General features: G+C 37.8%; 1 protein-coding gene across 6 annotated transcripts in view; it reads left to right on the top strand.

Moving 5' to 3' along the window:
• rbm33a (RNA binding motif protein 33a) overlaps positions 1-17,196 on the top strand; it is a 61,262-nt gene that overhangs the window by 33,893 nt on the left and 10,173 nt on the right. For 4 of the 6 annotated variants that reach the window (XR_015940981.1, XM_088643855.1, XM_088643856.1 and 1 more), the window contains exons 15-17: positions 1,117-1,809; positions 6,204-6,446; positions 7,927-8,109. Coding sequence is in view for 5 of the 6 variants with exons in the window: in XM_088643855.1 (XP_088499981.1) it covers positions 1,117-1,809; positions 6,204-6,446; positions 7,927-8,109 (1,119 nt within the window). In the remaining variant the exon portion in view is untranslated. Of the gene's footprint in view, positions 1-1,116; positions 1,810-6,203; positions 6,447-7,926; positions 8,110-10,637; positions 10,676-12,713; positions 14,298-17,196 lie in introns of those variants that run through there. The other 2 variants (XM_088643857.1, XM_088643858.1) reach the window with 2 other exon arrangements.

The following is a 17,196-nucleotide window of genomic DNA, read 5'->3' as shown; positions in this document are numbered from 1 at the left end:
TTTCCCTTTTTGTTGAATGCAGCTTTGTGAGACGTTCCATCCCTTGGGAAATGGGTGTGTTTTATAGGGGATATATAGAGGTGACTTAAAGATAAAAGAACGATATTTACCAGTGTAGTCTTTCTAGAATTTTAATACCCTCTTTAACTGTCAGTAATGGAGACTCCTACACTCAACAAATAAAGTTCAAGGTCAGGTAGATTGAGTGAGAGCTGTTCATTAGACCCAATTATTAGGTCACAAATGAGATGGATCTCTGAAAATGCAGTTAGAAAAATCAATACCTCTGGTCAGAGTTCTTTTAGAGGTTTCTCTCTTCTCTGCTGTTGTGGACCATTGATGTTCATGGGATTTGCATTTAAGCATCTCTTCTTTTTCATTTTAAAGCAGGTGGTCCTACTTTTGTGTAGATAACTGAAATATTGATTTATGAAAATTTACGTTTTGTTCAACGTAAAATCATTTTGCAATGAATGTTTACCACTGTACCTTTCAATAATATGAAAATCTTTAATTTAGTGGACACTGTATGCATGAAAATAGGTCTTTTTTTGTCATGTTCATTATACTTTGTAATTTTAACCCTTGGTAAACTGCTGCAACTGAAGAGTTTATATTTAATGATATAATTGAACATGTACTTTCAGTAATCTAATATGTGAAAATGGGAATCTAAAGATATTACAAGGCAATACAGGAAGTGGTTAAAATACATCTTTCCCCCAGAGCCTTAAGAGAGTAAGTAACGTAGAGTGTCTGTAGGTTTTCTAATCAAAAAGTGAAACGAGGAAGACAAAGACGCCAAACTATGATGTCAAAACATCATCATAATACTTACAGTGAATGTTTTAAATTTGAAATTGCATAAGCTGTCCAAACTGTAATTCAGGTGTAGTCAAATACCGAAGTTGTTCATTTTTTTTTTCCATTGCAGGAGTTTGGAAGACCTTATACTTTTTTCCAACAAAATTCAGTTCTGTTATTAAAGATTTCATTTTACATAGAACTATGAATTGGAACAGATATGAAAGTCTGAGCTTTGACCGTCCGGTAGTGGGAACTGAATTCGCCTCATTGTTAGGCCTCCAGTCTCATCCATTTTCCGTATCATTGTAGATTCCGGACGAGGATGAAGAAACCAGGCTCTATCGGTTAAAAATAGAGGAGCAGAAGCGTCTGAGAGAAGAGATCCTGAAACAAAAAGAGCTGAGAAGGCAGCTGCAAGCTGGCATGAGAAAGAAAGAACTGCTGGAACGAATCACGAGCCAGTATCAGCCACAGCAGCAGCAGCAACAACAGCAACAACAGCCACCTCTGCAACCTCAGCCCCCTGTACAGCTGCAACAGCAGCAGCCATCTCAGACCCAAAACGCGCCGCTGCCCCCTTCTAACGGCGTTCAGCAGGCGCCCCAGCCCGGAGCCGTGCCGCGACAGAATGTGAAGAACCGCCTGCTGCTGAAAAAGCCCCCGGCACAGGGGTGGCCTGGTGTGCCCCAGCAGAACGTGAGGCCCCAGCAGTCTGGGCTAAACTTGCAGACTCAGTGGCCGACCAGGAAAAATGTGAACCAGTTCAATCAGGCCAGGCAAGGACCCCAATTCCCGACCCCGCAGGCTCAGCCCAAACCTGCGGCCGTGTCAGCTGTGCCCGGGCAGCAGCAGCAGAGTGGTGGGAGGGAGGCGTTTGGACAAGGCAGGCCGCAGGAGCTGAAGCCTGGTGTGAAAAGGACTGTAATGCAGAGATCCAACAGTGGGGGGAGAGATGGGCCACATGGTGTCACAAAAGTCAGGGTAGTCAAGATATTAGGAGGGGTAAGTACATTTTTATTTGAGGTGGTTGCCACTGTGTTCAGGTTTCGAAACGGTAATATGCTGAGGGATTTTAAAACATGGGATGTTGTACAGCCTTTTTTTGTAACTTGAATAGTTAAATGCGCTGGTCTCCTGGGATCTTAATTTGTGTTTAATCCTGATTTATTACCCTAATGTTCTGAGCCCACCTGGGCTGTGCAATTAGGCAGCTTAGATTCCACAAGCTTATAGCCAGGGCCAGGCACATAGCGGTGTGGGTAGGCTGAAGTCGGCCAGGGTTTCCCCACTATAGCGACCCTTGTGGCTTGCTGTCACTGCTGTGACAGAGCAGTGGTATCAGGACCTGCGGAAGTCCTCAAATTGATGGTTCCTCCACCTGCAGTGTGTTGTGTAGGTGAGCTGTGTGAAAAATGGTGGGTGGCTCAGACAGTGCTGATTTTGCAGGAAGGATTAGTGCTATGCTTCATCAGACTTTCCAGTGTAAGCTTCCTTGAATTCTTGTAGTACATGAGAAAATAACATAAGACATGTGAAATCAGTTTGGCTTTGAGTGTTTTTTCAATTTGTTTTGGTCTGGTGCAAATTGGACTTTTCCGTCTGTTCTAACGCTTATGTTCGTGATTACATAATGTGCTGCTGTTCTTCTCTTCACGTCTGAAGCAGGAGGGTGAAATTTTGAAAATCGGTGCTTTTTTGAAGGTTCAAGCATGTAGCTTTTCAATGAAAACCTGTAGGACTTTGTGTTAAATGTAAAAGTATATTTCAACTTGGTCTCTGTTTGCCAAGGCCATGTGTTGCTTTAAAAGAGCAGGGTGACAGGAATCTAGATTTTGATATTGCAGATCCACTCTGTTCACAGATTGATCTACTGTACTTCAAACGCTAAACTCGGGGAACATCCACATGTTGAGATGAAAACAATCCTGTATGCTAATGCGATTTATTGAATTGAGCAATTTGAGTACTGAATGTTTTAACAACCTCAATTCTTGTAATTAAAATGGGACGGGTGTAGGCAAGTTTTGTTTAGACTTAATGATGGTATTGTGATACGTTTTTGTCATAAAAATCCTTTTTATAATCATCTTGCACAAATGCTGTAAAGCCAGAATTATGCTGTCAATAAAGATAACTTGGTGTCAGTGGTAATAGAAACTTGCGCAGAAATATTTGTAGGCAGTGGAATCAGTGGCAGCACCTTTGACAGTGAGGAATAGCCCTGCTGAAAGGCAGATTCACAGGATGCTGCCCTGGGACGTTGTTCTGCTGTCCTTCTCAGCAGCCTGACAATGTTATCTTTCCTTTCAGTTTTGAGCATCAAACATCTTTCAGGTGTACAGAAATTAATGTCATCCGACGACATGCAATTAATCTTTTACGGAGACTCTATAATACCTGTGAAGAAAGAGTTGCCAGTTTGGCGGATTTGGATTTTGGAGCTTAGCCATAGATAAGGGAAATTAATTTTTCATCAAGAATAATACAGGCTAACAGGACCACAAAGCCTGAGGGAAAACGGATGGGGGAATTTGTCAAGTGTTGTCACTCCAATATAATGCTGCTTAGCATTTGATAGGTGTAATCAAGGGTTGTGATTTCTATGGAGAGGGATTAATCAATTTGCACTCTGCTGAATGCAGGTTGGTGATAGCGCTTCTTGCTGGGGCTGAAGAATGAAAATAAGATTTGATCTGTCAGATTCCGAGAGGACTTTGGGAAGACTCTTTCTCAGACGGCATCAAAATGAATTCCTACGCAATTGTAAATGAAAATGTATCGCTGACAGATGCTTTCATTTAACACTCGAAGTCTTCTATTGAGAAAGAAAAACTTCACCGTGCAAAAGGGAACACATCAGAATCCCACATATATAATCATAGTAATTGAAATACAGCTAAATTGTTTAGAAAAGTATTGTTGCAGTCTTCAATTTCCATTCCTGTAGCGTAATTAAGCATCCTGTCCTTTATGCTGTCATCTCTGTTGATATAGTTCTGCTGTTATGGAGTATCATATTAGTTATTCTGAGCCCTGTAAGTTGTTTATGCTTACAAGGTTCTCATTAAGGTTTTACAGTGGGAGGCTTCACAGTAGGAAGGTGAGAGGCCATATGCAGCCTGGGAAGGTCACAAGGACAGAAGCATGTTGCGGTAGACTGCGAGGAGAGCATGGCACTGCTAAAAGTTTCCAGTGTTTCTTGGGAAATAGTGGATTTGTGTTGCTGTTGAGGTTTAAACAAGACTATAAGAAACATAATTTTACATTTCTTGGTGTTTTTTTATAAATTAAGCTTTAGAATCCTAACAGCTCTGGTTTATTTTTGATTAAGGGTGAGCTTCCCAGCTTTTCTTTAATACACACAAGATGAGATCAGTGTTCATAAGCTATTCTGTAAACAATTTTCTGTCATTTAAACTTGATTAGTTTATGTCCTGTTGCCTTTGCTATAGTTAGTTATTGTAAACATTGAATTTACATTCGTTCAACTACAAAACTCTCGGAACATTTTAACTTCAGGCATGATCCCTGAACGGTGCAATTGAAGAATATTGGTTGTAAAAGTACAGAAATTTAGATTTTTACTTTTACTGATACCTCGGTTTGGTTTCCCATCTTTGATTTGAAGCAGTGTCAGCAGAAAGTAGTTTTCACTGATTTTATTAAATGCTTCCATCTTTTGCACAAAACTGCAAAAAACCTTGAACAATAATTCTGTCATAAACATTTTGAATCAGATTCCCTCACAGTTATCTGTTATCGTAGGATTAAAGATTTGGTTGGCTGTTTAAAAATATAAATAAATTGCTCTGTTGAAGTCTTAGGAATTTGCACTCAATTATAAAAACCTAATTGAGGAATCAGCTCAGAGTATTTTTATTTCCAGGCAGGTTGTGCAGCATTTGGATTCATTATCAAGAGAACATAATTCCTGGCAGAACTAGAAAAATGTTGAGCAAAAACTTTCTTGCATTTAGCATGTTTACTGACTTCTCCAGTGCTAGAATCAGCTAGTCAGTGATAGTGTAGCTGTTGCACATTTAATATCAGTAGGCACTCAGAATAACATACCAAAAATAGCACAACATAATTAGAAAAATCAGTGCACACTTTATGGGCAGGTCTTGTGTAGATCTGAACTAGGGAGTGTGCTGTAACATGGAGTAGCTGGGTTAGCCACAATCGTTTTTCTCAGTGGTCAAGTGGTCTAATGAAATGCTGTTTTATATTCTGTACTGAGCCCTAGCATATTTAAATGAGCAGTCTCAACACTTAGGTAATACTACTATAAGAGAGCTCATGATTGAGTATTCATAACCATGACCCTGATTTTCGTGTTGAAGGTTGATATTTATACCTTGGCTGTTCCGAATTGGAAAATGGGCGGTTTGTATATTTTGGAACGTATGTCTTTTAATATGACAGCTCTCTATTTTTCCTCTGTTTTAACCATTGTATATCCAATTTTAGATTTATTTTGTTTAAAGTCACATTACCACTAGCATCAGAAAGCTTTTAAAACTTGTTTGAAGTTGCACAAAAAATAATCAGTGTTTTTTGTTGTTTAGTAATTAAGGCACAGAGACATCTTACAAATTTTATACATCAGAGTGGAATTCATAGTAGTATATTTGTAGCAGTAGCAAGATTGGAACAATGTTCTCTCTCCATCTGGAAGAAGTGATATCTGGGTGCATTTTGTGTTATATATTTTAAGCTGGGATTGGTGAAACTGTACCTTTTCCTGGTTTAAAGGTAGTAGACAAAACTTTCACATAGTTTGCTGAGCTATCAATAGGCGTTCAAAGAAAAAGAGAAATGGTTGTAAATCAAAAAAGGTTAATTCACTGGCATAAAGTTAAGGGTATATCTAGAGGTTCGGTGCTGCATGTTTTGTAACCTAGGTATTTACCAGGGTACATTTGTGCTAGAGAATATAATTTTTAAAGTTCTCGCAGTCCAGATTTTAATAAGCACTTCCCATGAGAGTCTCCCCATAGAACATCAGCTAAGTGTAACTTGTTTTCCTGAGCATTTTGTGACCTCTTGTTACACAGGCCAAGAAGAAGCAAGCAATCCTGAACTTCTCTGACCTTTAGAAATCATCGCACTCAGAGTACTCATTCAGAGAGTTATCATAGCTTCATGACTACTTTGATTGCCTCAAAGCAAAAGCTTCTAAGCACCACAAATACGAAATATAGTACTTAACATTAATAAAACAAAATTCATACACGTTTCTCCATCAACAGGAATCATCACTTGAGGTTAATACTTTGATATTACGGTTTTGTGCTTTACTTCTTGACTTGTATTAATTAACCGTGTGCCATTGTCCTGATGGTAGATGACAGAGCAAGGGAAGACTGTTAAGTCCCAAGGTGTTTAATCTACAGGGGGAAGAAGAACCTGACTACACTGATCCAGTGCAGCAGCAGCAGCAGCAGCAGCAACAACAGAGGATCCAGCCTCCACCTCAGCAACAGAGGCAGCCAGTGCAGCAGCAGAGGCAGGTGCCTCTGCGGAAGGTAACCATGGGCAGGGCACCAGTCCAGCACCTGCAGCAACAAAAGCAGAACCAGCAGCAAGCAGGCCTGCAGGGAGGGAGAGGCTCTTTTGGCATTCAGTCTCAAAACAGGGTGAGTTACCCACACAGCCTCCCTCCCCCAGTACGGTAGTCCTTTCTCTGATCATTAGTTGGGTCCTGAGAAAATCAGACCTTTTCTAAAAAAAGAACATATATGCTGGGTGTATGAAGAAAGTAACAATTTAACTGTTTATTTCACATAATTATTTATAACAATGTGAATTTTATTTGATCGGGGGGGGGGGATAAAGATTCTTGCCATAGACAGTAGATGGCGATGGTCTCCACGCAGGGACACTTGACAAGCACCACTTGGCCCGTTCCATGATGTTGGAGAAAGCAGCTTAACTCCACAGATCTGATTCCTCAAACTTGACTGTTTTGGTTAGATGTTCATGACTCATTTGCAGTTGTTTGCGTTCTGCTTGAAGAAATGACCTACATTTTGTTTGTCTATTTTAAGTGGCGTGTTTGTAAAACCAAAAAAACTTTCAACGGTCCACATTTAGGGAGTTTCATGTGTTTCTGGTTTCAGTAGACATGTGGAATGTTACTCTGTTAGATTTGCAGTTTGTGTGTTGGATTCAGTTTCAGCCTTGAGATGAAGACTGGAGTCCGTTGCCGTTTCAGCAAAGATCCACAGCGATTTTTCTTTTAGTACAAATCCGCTTGTAAAGATAAGCATGTAAAGCAGCTATGAAAAGTTGCCAGTGAATACTGGTTTCTGGACCCAGCTGCTGAGGCTTTTTTAGTTGGTGTTGACACATGCAGTTTCTTTCTTACATTTGGCCTACAGTATTGTACTTGCTTCCTAGAAGAGGAATCACATGGAGACGTTGAAAGAGTGACAGATGCATAAATTAAAAGTTGGCAATTCTTACCATTTTTTGCATTCATAATTTTTCGTTTTTTGGTGTGTGGAAAACATTTATGTTGCCATTTTGACGCATTTTGGAATGGTGTCTGATGGTTACTGTGGAATTTTGTATGTTTTTGGTATTGTACTAAAAACAAAGTAACAAATTACACACAAATGTGCTTCTTAGAACTTACTATATGAGACCGGGAAGAGTGAGAAGGGATGTTTACAGTTTACGCATGGGCAGATTTAAGCATACATGTTCGTATTTGCATCTTTTGTGTTTGAACATATTTAAAATTGGAAGTTTAAGGCACCTGCTTAATTTAATTGATTGCTTTCTCTGATGGTGTTGAAGTTCTTTATAATCGTGTGTGTGCAGATGTCTCAGACAACTTACGTCTGCATCCATGTCATAAAGTGTATTTTAATGGTTTGCAAAAAAACAGAGCAAAATCACAACTATAATACTCAAGTATAATACTGCATTTAAAGTGTCAGCCATAATACGAATGATGGCTAGAGAAAGGATGAGATGTCTCAAACAGTAGATTTAGACAGTGATATTTTTGTATTTTTTCCTGAATTTTAATTCCAACTATTAAAACATCAGCAGGCGGCAGAAGGGCAAACTAAATTGGTTGGCTCACTCCACACCTTGTGCTCTCGGCAGGTTGTTATGCAGGGGCGAGGCAGAGTGGGAGCAGGCCAGATGGGCCGGGGCCGCTTGATGCCAAACAAACAGAACATGCGAGTGGTGGAGACTCAGCCATGCATCGTGTCAATTGAAGGGCTTTCTTCGTCAACCACTGATGTCCAACTGAAAAACCTGCTGATGTCAGTAGGACCCATTCAGGTAGGTCACCCTTCTTTATGCTCTTCGCTGTCAGAAGTCTTTTCACCCTCGAAGGTTGATATTATCAGTGCAATTTACTGTGAAACTGATTAACCCTTTTCTAGCAGCTCTTTATCATGAGCATCGTGAGCTGCTAATATTAACTTTTTGAAAGTGCATGCAGTCTGATTGGGCTTCACGTTTATACAACTGCTTCATTTGTAAGGAGACAGAGAAGGGGTAAAGACATTTGATCTGTTGTATTAATTCTTTGCTACTTGAGTAGCAAATATGTTTGAGGTTTTTTGAATATCTGAAATAACAGGGTTGATGGTTTTACGTATTGCACAGTTGCAAACTAGTAAAGCAGGACTATTTGCATTCAGCAACAATTTGCTAATTGGAAATTAAATTCAATTTTAATGAAATGGAAGAATGGCATTGGCCATTGTGTAGTAAAGTTCTTGGATTAGCAGTATACCACATTGTTAATCCACACTTGAACTCTAAGGAACAGTTTTGCTTACTATGGTAAACAATCTTTCACCATAAAATAAATAATAAGTTCATAGGTTTTATATTTGAATGTTTTGTGATGGAAATAAAATAAAGCGAGAGGTCGTAACATTTTTGTTTTTATGAAGTATGCATGGGCTGCGTGTTTTGCTGAAATTGGTAGTCACTTTAAAACCTTAACCGCGCATCAGAACACCAATACTTGTTTATTCAGCTAAACATTCCTTATTAACACATTCAAAAATGAGAAGTATTGGAGTTATAAAACAGCATTTCTTTCCACAATGATGGACTCAGTCTTTACTTTCATAGTTAAAACTTAAATGCTCATTGTCACTATTGAAATTATTGTGGCACGGAAGAGAAGGGTAATATCTTTGCTATTCTGAGGTTTCAGTTTCATAGTCACTTCCGTTTGTTTGATTTGGGGATAAGGAACAGCATGCACCTTCAGGAGCTTCAGAAACTATGAAAAATGTGTACTTTTTATTATACTTGATATATTCATATCAATTCATAGATATTGAGATCTATCTTGACTGGGCTGTTGGAATCACCTAAAGAAAAGTTTGGCCTTAATAGTAATGTTCTATGTATATGTGGCTCTTAATATTTTTATTTTCATGGTTTAAAGGCAGTATAGTTTTTCTGTCTATTTCTGCTGATTGTGTGTGACAAACATATTTCTCATTATGGAATGTTTAAATCATCCCTGAGAGAGAAAACTATTTTAATGGATTTGAATAAAAAATAAAACCCTGTGTTAAATTAATCCCAATAATAAATACAAATAAAAGGTCCCGAGTATTTCCAAATGCTTAATGGTATTATCATTGTTTTTCTGTATTGTGAATAATTTCCTTGCATTTGTTATTTATTGCTCTAAAAATTCATCTGGTATATATGAAACCTATAATTTAGCTAAACCATCTAAGCACTTTATCAAACAACTTCATTCTCAGGACGTTTATAGGTGATATGTTCTGTTTCTGAAAGTACTGATCAGTGATGTGTACATGTTTTGGAGATACTTATGCATCCTGAACATCTTGACTATTTTAGTTATTCTGGAATGTTTGAAGCATAGACCAACCTGCTGCCTAGATGCCAGAGGTTAAACCAAGGCTTAAGTCTTTAAAAAGAATACAGGTTATCTTAAGAAATTTAAACTTTGATAGCAGCTAGCTAGTGACCGCAAAACTGCACTGTTGATTAATTTAGCTGCAAATTCAAAAAGCCCAACCACTTCTAATACGATGTGTAATTTCAAAATGCGTGCTTTCAAAAACCGGCTTCTGAGGAGACATTCTTATAAATGCTAGGATCATTTCAAGCAATGTCAGCTCTTCTGTAAGTAGTTTCCAATAGGAGAAACTTGTTCATGTGCAGGTACCTCAGAAACTTACGTCTCTTTTCTGATTGTCTAGACCAAGCAGTAATCCATGCAAACACCAAGAACATGTCAGAAGTGTGTATAGCCTAGTCTTGGCAATAGATAAATGTTCTTGAGAATAAGCCCCTAAATATTTTCAGAAAATGGGAACAATTGACTCCCTCCCATAAAAAATAATAGGTGATCATTTCATTAAAGTAATTTGTGGGCAGCAAATGATTGAAAAGATACAATTCTAGTTAGTCTTGTCAGTTAATAAGTCTGATATGCATCCCAGGAAAGGACTAATGGACTGATACAAATGAAAATTATTATTAAAGAAACTTTCAGATTTGCTGAAAAGTATTATAGTATTGAAGAATTAATTATCTGACCTTTTGTCACAGATTAATTTTATTAGGAATGTATAATATTATGATCAATTTTTAACGTAGTTCTGTAAGCATTGAGGTAAAGTTCCTAGATGTATTTTTTCAGACACATTTATTAAAAGTGAACACATTTGTTCTTGATAAAAATCACTGTCCTAATATTTCTTAAGCGTTGAAATGTTCATGGTAGAGAAATACTTTGGTTAAATGTTTTTTTTTCTGGACTAAATTGGGGTCTATATCATGTATGTCTGCTCTTTCCCTCATAGCACAATATTATTGGAGAGCAAGGACAGATCCATATAAAGTAAGTGTTTAAGGGCACATAAAATGACTCACTGTCTTGTATAAAGCATAGACATTAGATTTAAAAAGACAAAGATAAAAGCTTTGTTATTGCTTTTTTGTGGAAGATTACCTCCTGGCTGTTGGGGACCTTAGCATACGAAATCAATAGTGATTTAAAACCTGAACTTCTGAATTGTTTCAGTACAAAGACCCATATTTCATTCAGATGTGCAGTATGAGACAATGAAATTGCCTACAGTTGTCGAAACCGCTGGGATCTAATCACTTATGGGTTATTTTTTCTTGTCTATAGTTACTGTTACAGTTCAGAGTTTTGAATGGGTGTTTTGGGAATCTTTGCTCTAAGGGATCGCTGCTTTTATGTTATGTTCTCCTTGTTGATCACCAGATTTCATGGTATTTTTGCATTTTAGTGAGATTTTCTCATTCATTCATTAATGGAAGAGAGAGATGCATAAAGCAGCTCTAATTACTTTAACTTTGAATAAAATGGGTTATTAGAAACAAAACATTTACATGAAATACTTAATTGTATTAAGAGAATACATTCTAATCACTGATTTTGGTATCTTGCAAGTTCATAAATAGTTCACTATATAGTGCCTTTCAGAAATTTTCACCCCATTTTCCCACATTTGATTTCCTTCTTAGCTTGTTATAAGGACACTTTTAAATAGGACTTTATAATGTGAATCTGTATCAAACGGATTGTTTAGAAATGTATTATGTATAGAAGTCGGAATTTTGTAGAAAATTACTACAAAGTCTCTCAGTTGTATTGAACCCCTCTGTTATAGCAATCCTTCATTGGGTTCAGGTGCAAAAGATTAGTTTAAAAGGTCGCAAAATTATTTATCTCCCTTTGAGTAACCAAAGGTGACTTCAGATTGCATCTGTCTCTTCGTTCCCCTTTTAAGAACATAAGAGATTCCAGATTAAAAAGAAGCCATTCAGCACATCTAGCCTGTTGTTAGGTATTGACCATTAAGCCACAACTCACATAGTGAGATGACAAACCAACCACGAAGATCAAAGCTATTTTGGAAAAAATCGGGGATAAAGTAGCAGAGAAGAACTTCTTTTGCTGAATTTTAAAGTCATAGACAATCTTTAAGAAGTGGAATATCCATCATACTATCCTGTCACAACCTGCATCAGAACGCCTTTCCAGCCTGACTAGCAGGAAACTGGTTAGAGGTGCCACCGTGAGGCCAAGTTTACTAAGTTCCGTGTCTGAGACTGAAGTCATCATATCCTGGATGATATCCACGTTATCTCTACATCTACAGATGCATATTGGTGAGTGGCAATAAAGATGCCATTATTTGAAATATTTGACAAATTAAAGAATGACACAGACGTTATAAACGATTGCGTGTTCAGAGGAGATGGGCATTGAACATTTTCATCTAAAGACAATGTCATATGCAGAGTAAGATCAATGCAGCACATTTCCCATTCAGTACCATTCTAGCTGTCAGACTACAGTGGTGTGGAAATGGCATGTATTGGGAATGCCCCTCGTCATCAGGGACTAGGAAGCTTGTCAGTGTTGAGGGGAAAATAGGTGGTGCTGAGAATAAGTGGATCCTAGAGGAAAACTTGCTTGAGTCGGCCAAGAATCTAAAAGAGAAAGATTCACATTTTAACCGAACACTATTTTCCCAGGAACATTAGACAAAAAATTGCACCTTCCCGCTGTGCAAAACACGTGGAGACCTACTGAAAAAGACTCAGCCCTTATTGATCCCAAAATCACTAACTACTGAACATTGGGACTGAATACTTATTCAGTCAGCGATTGTGATTTTAATATTCAATTCACTTTCACAATTCAGGTTGAATATTTGCTGGTTTAACCTACTTCATATGTAACTGTTGAGCTTGATGCAGTTTTGAATAAACATTTGTGAAAATACAAGTTTTTATGATGTGGGCTGGAGGTGAAAGTATTTGCAAGGCACTGTATAAGCATATTCTTTTTGTGTGGTACTGCGTCGCGTCTAAAACGAGTCTTTTTGAATTGGCCGTGACAGGAGTCGGGAATCTTTGACCTGGAGAGAGTCCCCTGGCCTAGTTGAGAGGTGGAAGCCTGACCTTGTTGTGAGGATCAATTATTAACCCCAAGCGGTGAAGATTGTCACAGTAGAAAAGTAGCAGCCAGCTCTCCTCTTTTTGAACCCTGGCATGATAGGCTCTGTGCAGTATGTTCTTCATTGTGATAACTTTCCAAAAGATGAAGACAATGTGAAGATCAGATACACCTTGTTCCATTATCACCTTTCTCTGATTTATTTCTCTTGTCACCGAATCCTGTTCCTTGCCATGTCTGTGAGCTACTGCTGTAACTTTGGGTCCATGCAGATTATGTGCCCAAGCTGTGCTGTAAGAACGTTCAGCTGTGGTATTACACCAGGGAGTGTTTCACAAGGGTATCATATCAGTTGTGCTGTGCGTTTTAGGATAAATTTAATGCTAGTACTAGACTTTTTGTCTGAAGTGAGGTGTGCAAACATTCGGTTCACCTCTGAGAACGATGCAGGCATATATTAACATTACTTGGCATTTTTAAAATTTGACGCCTTCTGTTTCTAGGTCTAATTTAAAAAGGGGGGTTTGTGCAAGTTCCGTGGTCTCGAAATTTAATTTCTGAGTTTTTCTGCTTGTGTTAGTTGTGACAATGTGCCTTTTTTAATTAAAAGGAAGAGTGCCAGAGAAGCTCCAATTTGAACATATTGTGTTATTTGTTAGGCCATGAGACCCTGAACCACATCCTTTGTTCTGTTTTCTAGTTAGCCTTCTGAGTTTCACTTACCTCTGTTGCCTTCGAAAATCTAAAGCACATAATCCCATCTGAAAGATCTCCCCCTTTTGGAGATATCTTTTTCCAAATTGCACTTTAATGCTAAAAGTTATTTTCTTTAAATTATTTATCATTATTTCAGTCCATAGAATCACAAGTTTCTAATGGGTATTATTTTTTCCCTCCTGGTACTTAAAATGAATGTACTTAATTTTCTTAGAAACTGGCTTTTGTTTTCTAATAGAGTTCTTAGAGGAGCAAATTGTACTTAATGAAGATGATTCCATTTATGTTTAGTGGTGGCCTGTGCATTTTGTTTGTTGCATAAAAAGGGTTCTGTAAAGAGATGGATTACAGCAGGGGTAGTTATTTTTTCTTTTGCTTATTGATACATGTTGCTGCCTGTAGCCTTAAACTGGCATTATACCAGGTTTGTAGGTCATTGCACTTGCCTTTCATTGGTAAGGTGAAAGATAAGGGTCATTTATAGTGTATATTCTTCTTTTTATGATCTCTAGAAGGCAAGCATTTTCAAGAGCTTTTATTTAACATTTTGTTAATGAACTTGAATTGCAATCCCACCACATAAGTTGTACATTTCTGCTGTTATTCTTGCTTTATAAGTTGATATCAAATGTTTGGCTACCTCACTCCTGTGTGAATTTTTGAAAAATAAATTTTTGAGAAATACTAAAATCTAACTTATAGTTCACTGTAGTGTCTCATTTGAAACACACATTATCTAAGTAAAGATTATCTGGCCTAAATCATTTAGGAATCACAACCCTTGATCTCATTAATGAAGTACATCTTTCTTTAGCTTTTGTTTTTGGTGCTTGAGCAGTGTGCTCTAAATATTGAGGTTGAAAGGTAAATCACCATGTTCTGCCTTCATGTTCAGCAAGCAGTGTCCACTGCCTCATGCAATAAGATACGCAAGACAAATGATAGATAATTTCATTTAATCAATGATTTCTATAAATGATAAGAAGCTGTATGATTCGAAATGTATACAGGGATACATTTTCAAAATGTTAATTGTACGTCAGATCTTAGGATGTGATCTTAGTTTGCTTTTGTTTCTGCTTGTCAGTGTACAGCATTTATACCTCTTAAGGCCATTTGGTCCCATCCTGGGTTGAAATTTAAGTACAGACTTATATGTGCTGCATGCAGCATACTGTTTCCTTTGCACCTACAAAAGACTGCCTGAACATTGCTTTTACACTGCAGCAATATATAAGTTACTCTAAGACCAGCTTTTTCAACACTTTTTGCTAAAAGTCTGTTTACCTCTACTATTGGAAGCAAGTGTCCTGTTATTACCGAGAGAGAACCGTTTTTGTCTTTCCCTGTCCTCTCTGTATTATTCCTATACCGTCCCATTCCAAAAAAAGCATGTTACAAAACGTGACATTTGGCATCAGTCATTCTCGACTCATGGTGATACGCTGCACTGACTTTGTTGTAGAAGCACTAAATCACTTCATTGGAGAGAGGGTTGATTATTTACATATGATAGTTATTTAACCTGTTTAATTTCAAGCTCTAGATTTGTAATTTTCCTGCAGCCAGTTCAACTGCAAAAGAAACACTTGTACATTAGATGTTCAGTTGTGAGAAGGCGTTTTCAGGGCCGATAACCTCACAGGGCTCAACAGTTCACCATTGTAACAGAATGTCGTGAAAAAACTCAATCTTGGGTGAAGTCACCATCACTGGAGACAGGTTCTCTTTAGCAGTGAATGAAGATATACTGTGCATCACTCTGATGCACATCCATGAGTTTAGTGCAGACATGCAGAAATATACACTAATTGTTGACCAATCAATGGGCAAGTCTAGGTGTGCATCAGGCAGGCAGCAGTGTGTATTATAGAACTCCTCTTGGAGTAATTGTCACTCAAAAGCACAACATTAGTCAAGTGCTAAAGCTGCACTATCTGTGGGCACATCATGAGATGACAGCATTGTTGCCTGTATAACAGCGGCATTCTTGTGAGGTGAGAAAGGGGTAGTTATGCTTTGAACTCCTTACTCAGACCTGCTGAAAAATTGTGGAACATGTTGCAATAGTGTGTGGCCTTTAGAAGTCAGAGACCAGTAAACAGGCACGTGCCTGTTCAGGTTGCACAAAAGGAATGGGACAGAATCCCACAAGACAGCATCTTTAACATATTAACATATTGTAAATCATGCTGGGTTTTCTTCTAATGTTGGCTACATATGCCTGTGACTTTCAATTGTCCTTGTTGATGACCCCTGTTTATGACAAATTTTAATCGCCGTAATTAATTTACCTTTATGGCTGCTCAAGAGAATATAATATAGTGCACCTGCTTCGTAAAAGGTTATTTTCCCATTAATAACCTTGTATATTTGTGGCAGTTACAAGTTACTTTTAATGCTAAGTATTATTGTAATTCATAATTCATAAAGTATTTCCTGTACTTATAGGGCAGTGTACCATTAAGGGGTAAAGATATAGGTTCCTTACTTCAGAAGGTGTCCATATTGATGTCCAGTCCAAGAGGAAGAGGACAGCACATTGTTCCCCACAAGGGGAACATCGTGGCAGACCTAGGATCCCAGAAGGGTACAAAACATAAAGACAGACAACCTCAAAAGCCAAAAAACTAAGGTGAAAAGCAGGCAGTGTTAGAATTAAGGTGTGTCAGGATGTCACACGGCTTTTGTTGTATTTTTAAATTGCATTTCAAAGCATCTGTTCCGAATTTTACCTTGTTCTGAGTAGTGTCTTCATGATAGAAATCACAGATATAGTCACGTCTAACAAACAATTTGCATGCTATAAAAGAGACGGGGAATTTCAGTTTTTGAAATATTCTGTAAAAAGGCGGAGGAGCTCAGAATAATTACCTTGGGTAATTCTCATGGGAATACATGTTCATATGGTGATTTTTCTCTTCCTGAATGACTGAAGTTACTGATCTTAAGGGTGAAGTAGCAAACTGCTGCTTTAATTTTTCATGTCATATCCTTTAGCATACTTTGGAGAAGCGACTTTAGTGCCCAATATTAAATTAAAATGTCATATTATTCAGACAAAATAGAAAATCGAAATGCGAAAGTAAAGCCAACCCAGTGGACTTTCCAAATCGGCATTGAAAGAAAAACTACAGGGAGCAAGTGGAAACTACAGAGAAGTTCTTTTACAAAGTAATAGTGAGCATTTTGTTTCACGAGTCATGGGCGTAGCAGGGATACTACCCAGATAGCCTTGTTGAAGATTTTGGTGGCCTGCCTTTTTTCAAGAAAAGACTGGATATAATCCTAGGATTAATGTTGGCAATTAAATGAGCTATACATGTTGAGTGGTCTTTGCTTATTTTTTAACCTTTGTTTTTTTATTCAAATGAAAATGCCTTTGAAAATGGGAAGTACTAACTATAAAATCCTTAAGGAGATGCTATTTATGACCAGAATATCAGGTTTTGTAACCTTCGTTATAAATGATAAATGTGACACCTCTATTTGTCAGTGGCCGTGTTAGAGAGAGATTCTTTCCCTCCTTCACGTGTACAGTCTCTTATTTTCAGTGCCTGCAGATTTATGACCCACTTGTAGTATGTCAAGTTTATTTTGTAACTGTCCTGTCATTTATTGTAACCTAAATTAAAGAACATTTTTTGAAGTGTCTTAGGTCAACAGGCACAATGTGATCTATATTTAGCTCCTGCCAAATAGAGTACCGC

This window comes from Lepisosteus platostomus, chromosome 8 (assembly GCF_059453375.1).
Source record: "Lepisosteus platostomus isolate fLepPlt1 chromosome 8, fLepPlt1.hap1, whole genome shotgun sequence".
In the NCBI taxonomy this organism is placed as follows: Eukaryota; Metazoa; Chordata; class Actinopteri; order Semionotiformes; family Lepisosteidae; genus Lepisosteus; species Lepisosteus platostomus.
Note: the sequence above shows the minus strand (reverse complement) of the source record. Positions and strands in the feature narration are given on the sequence as shown.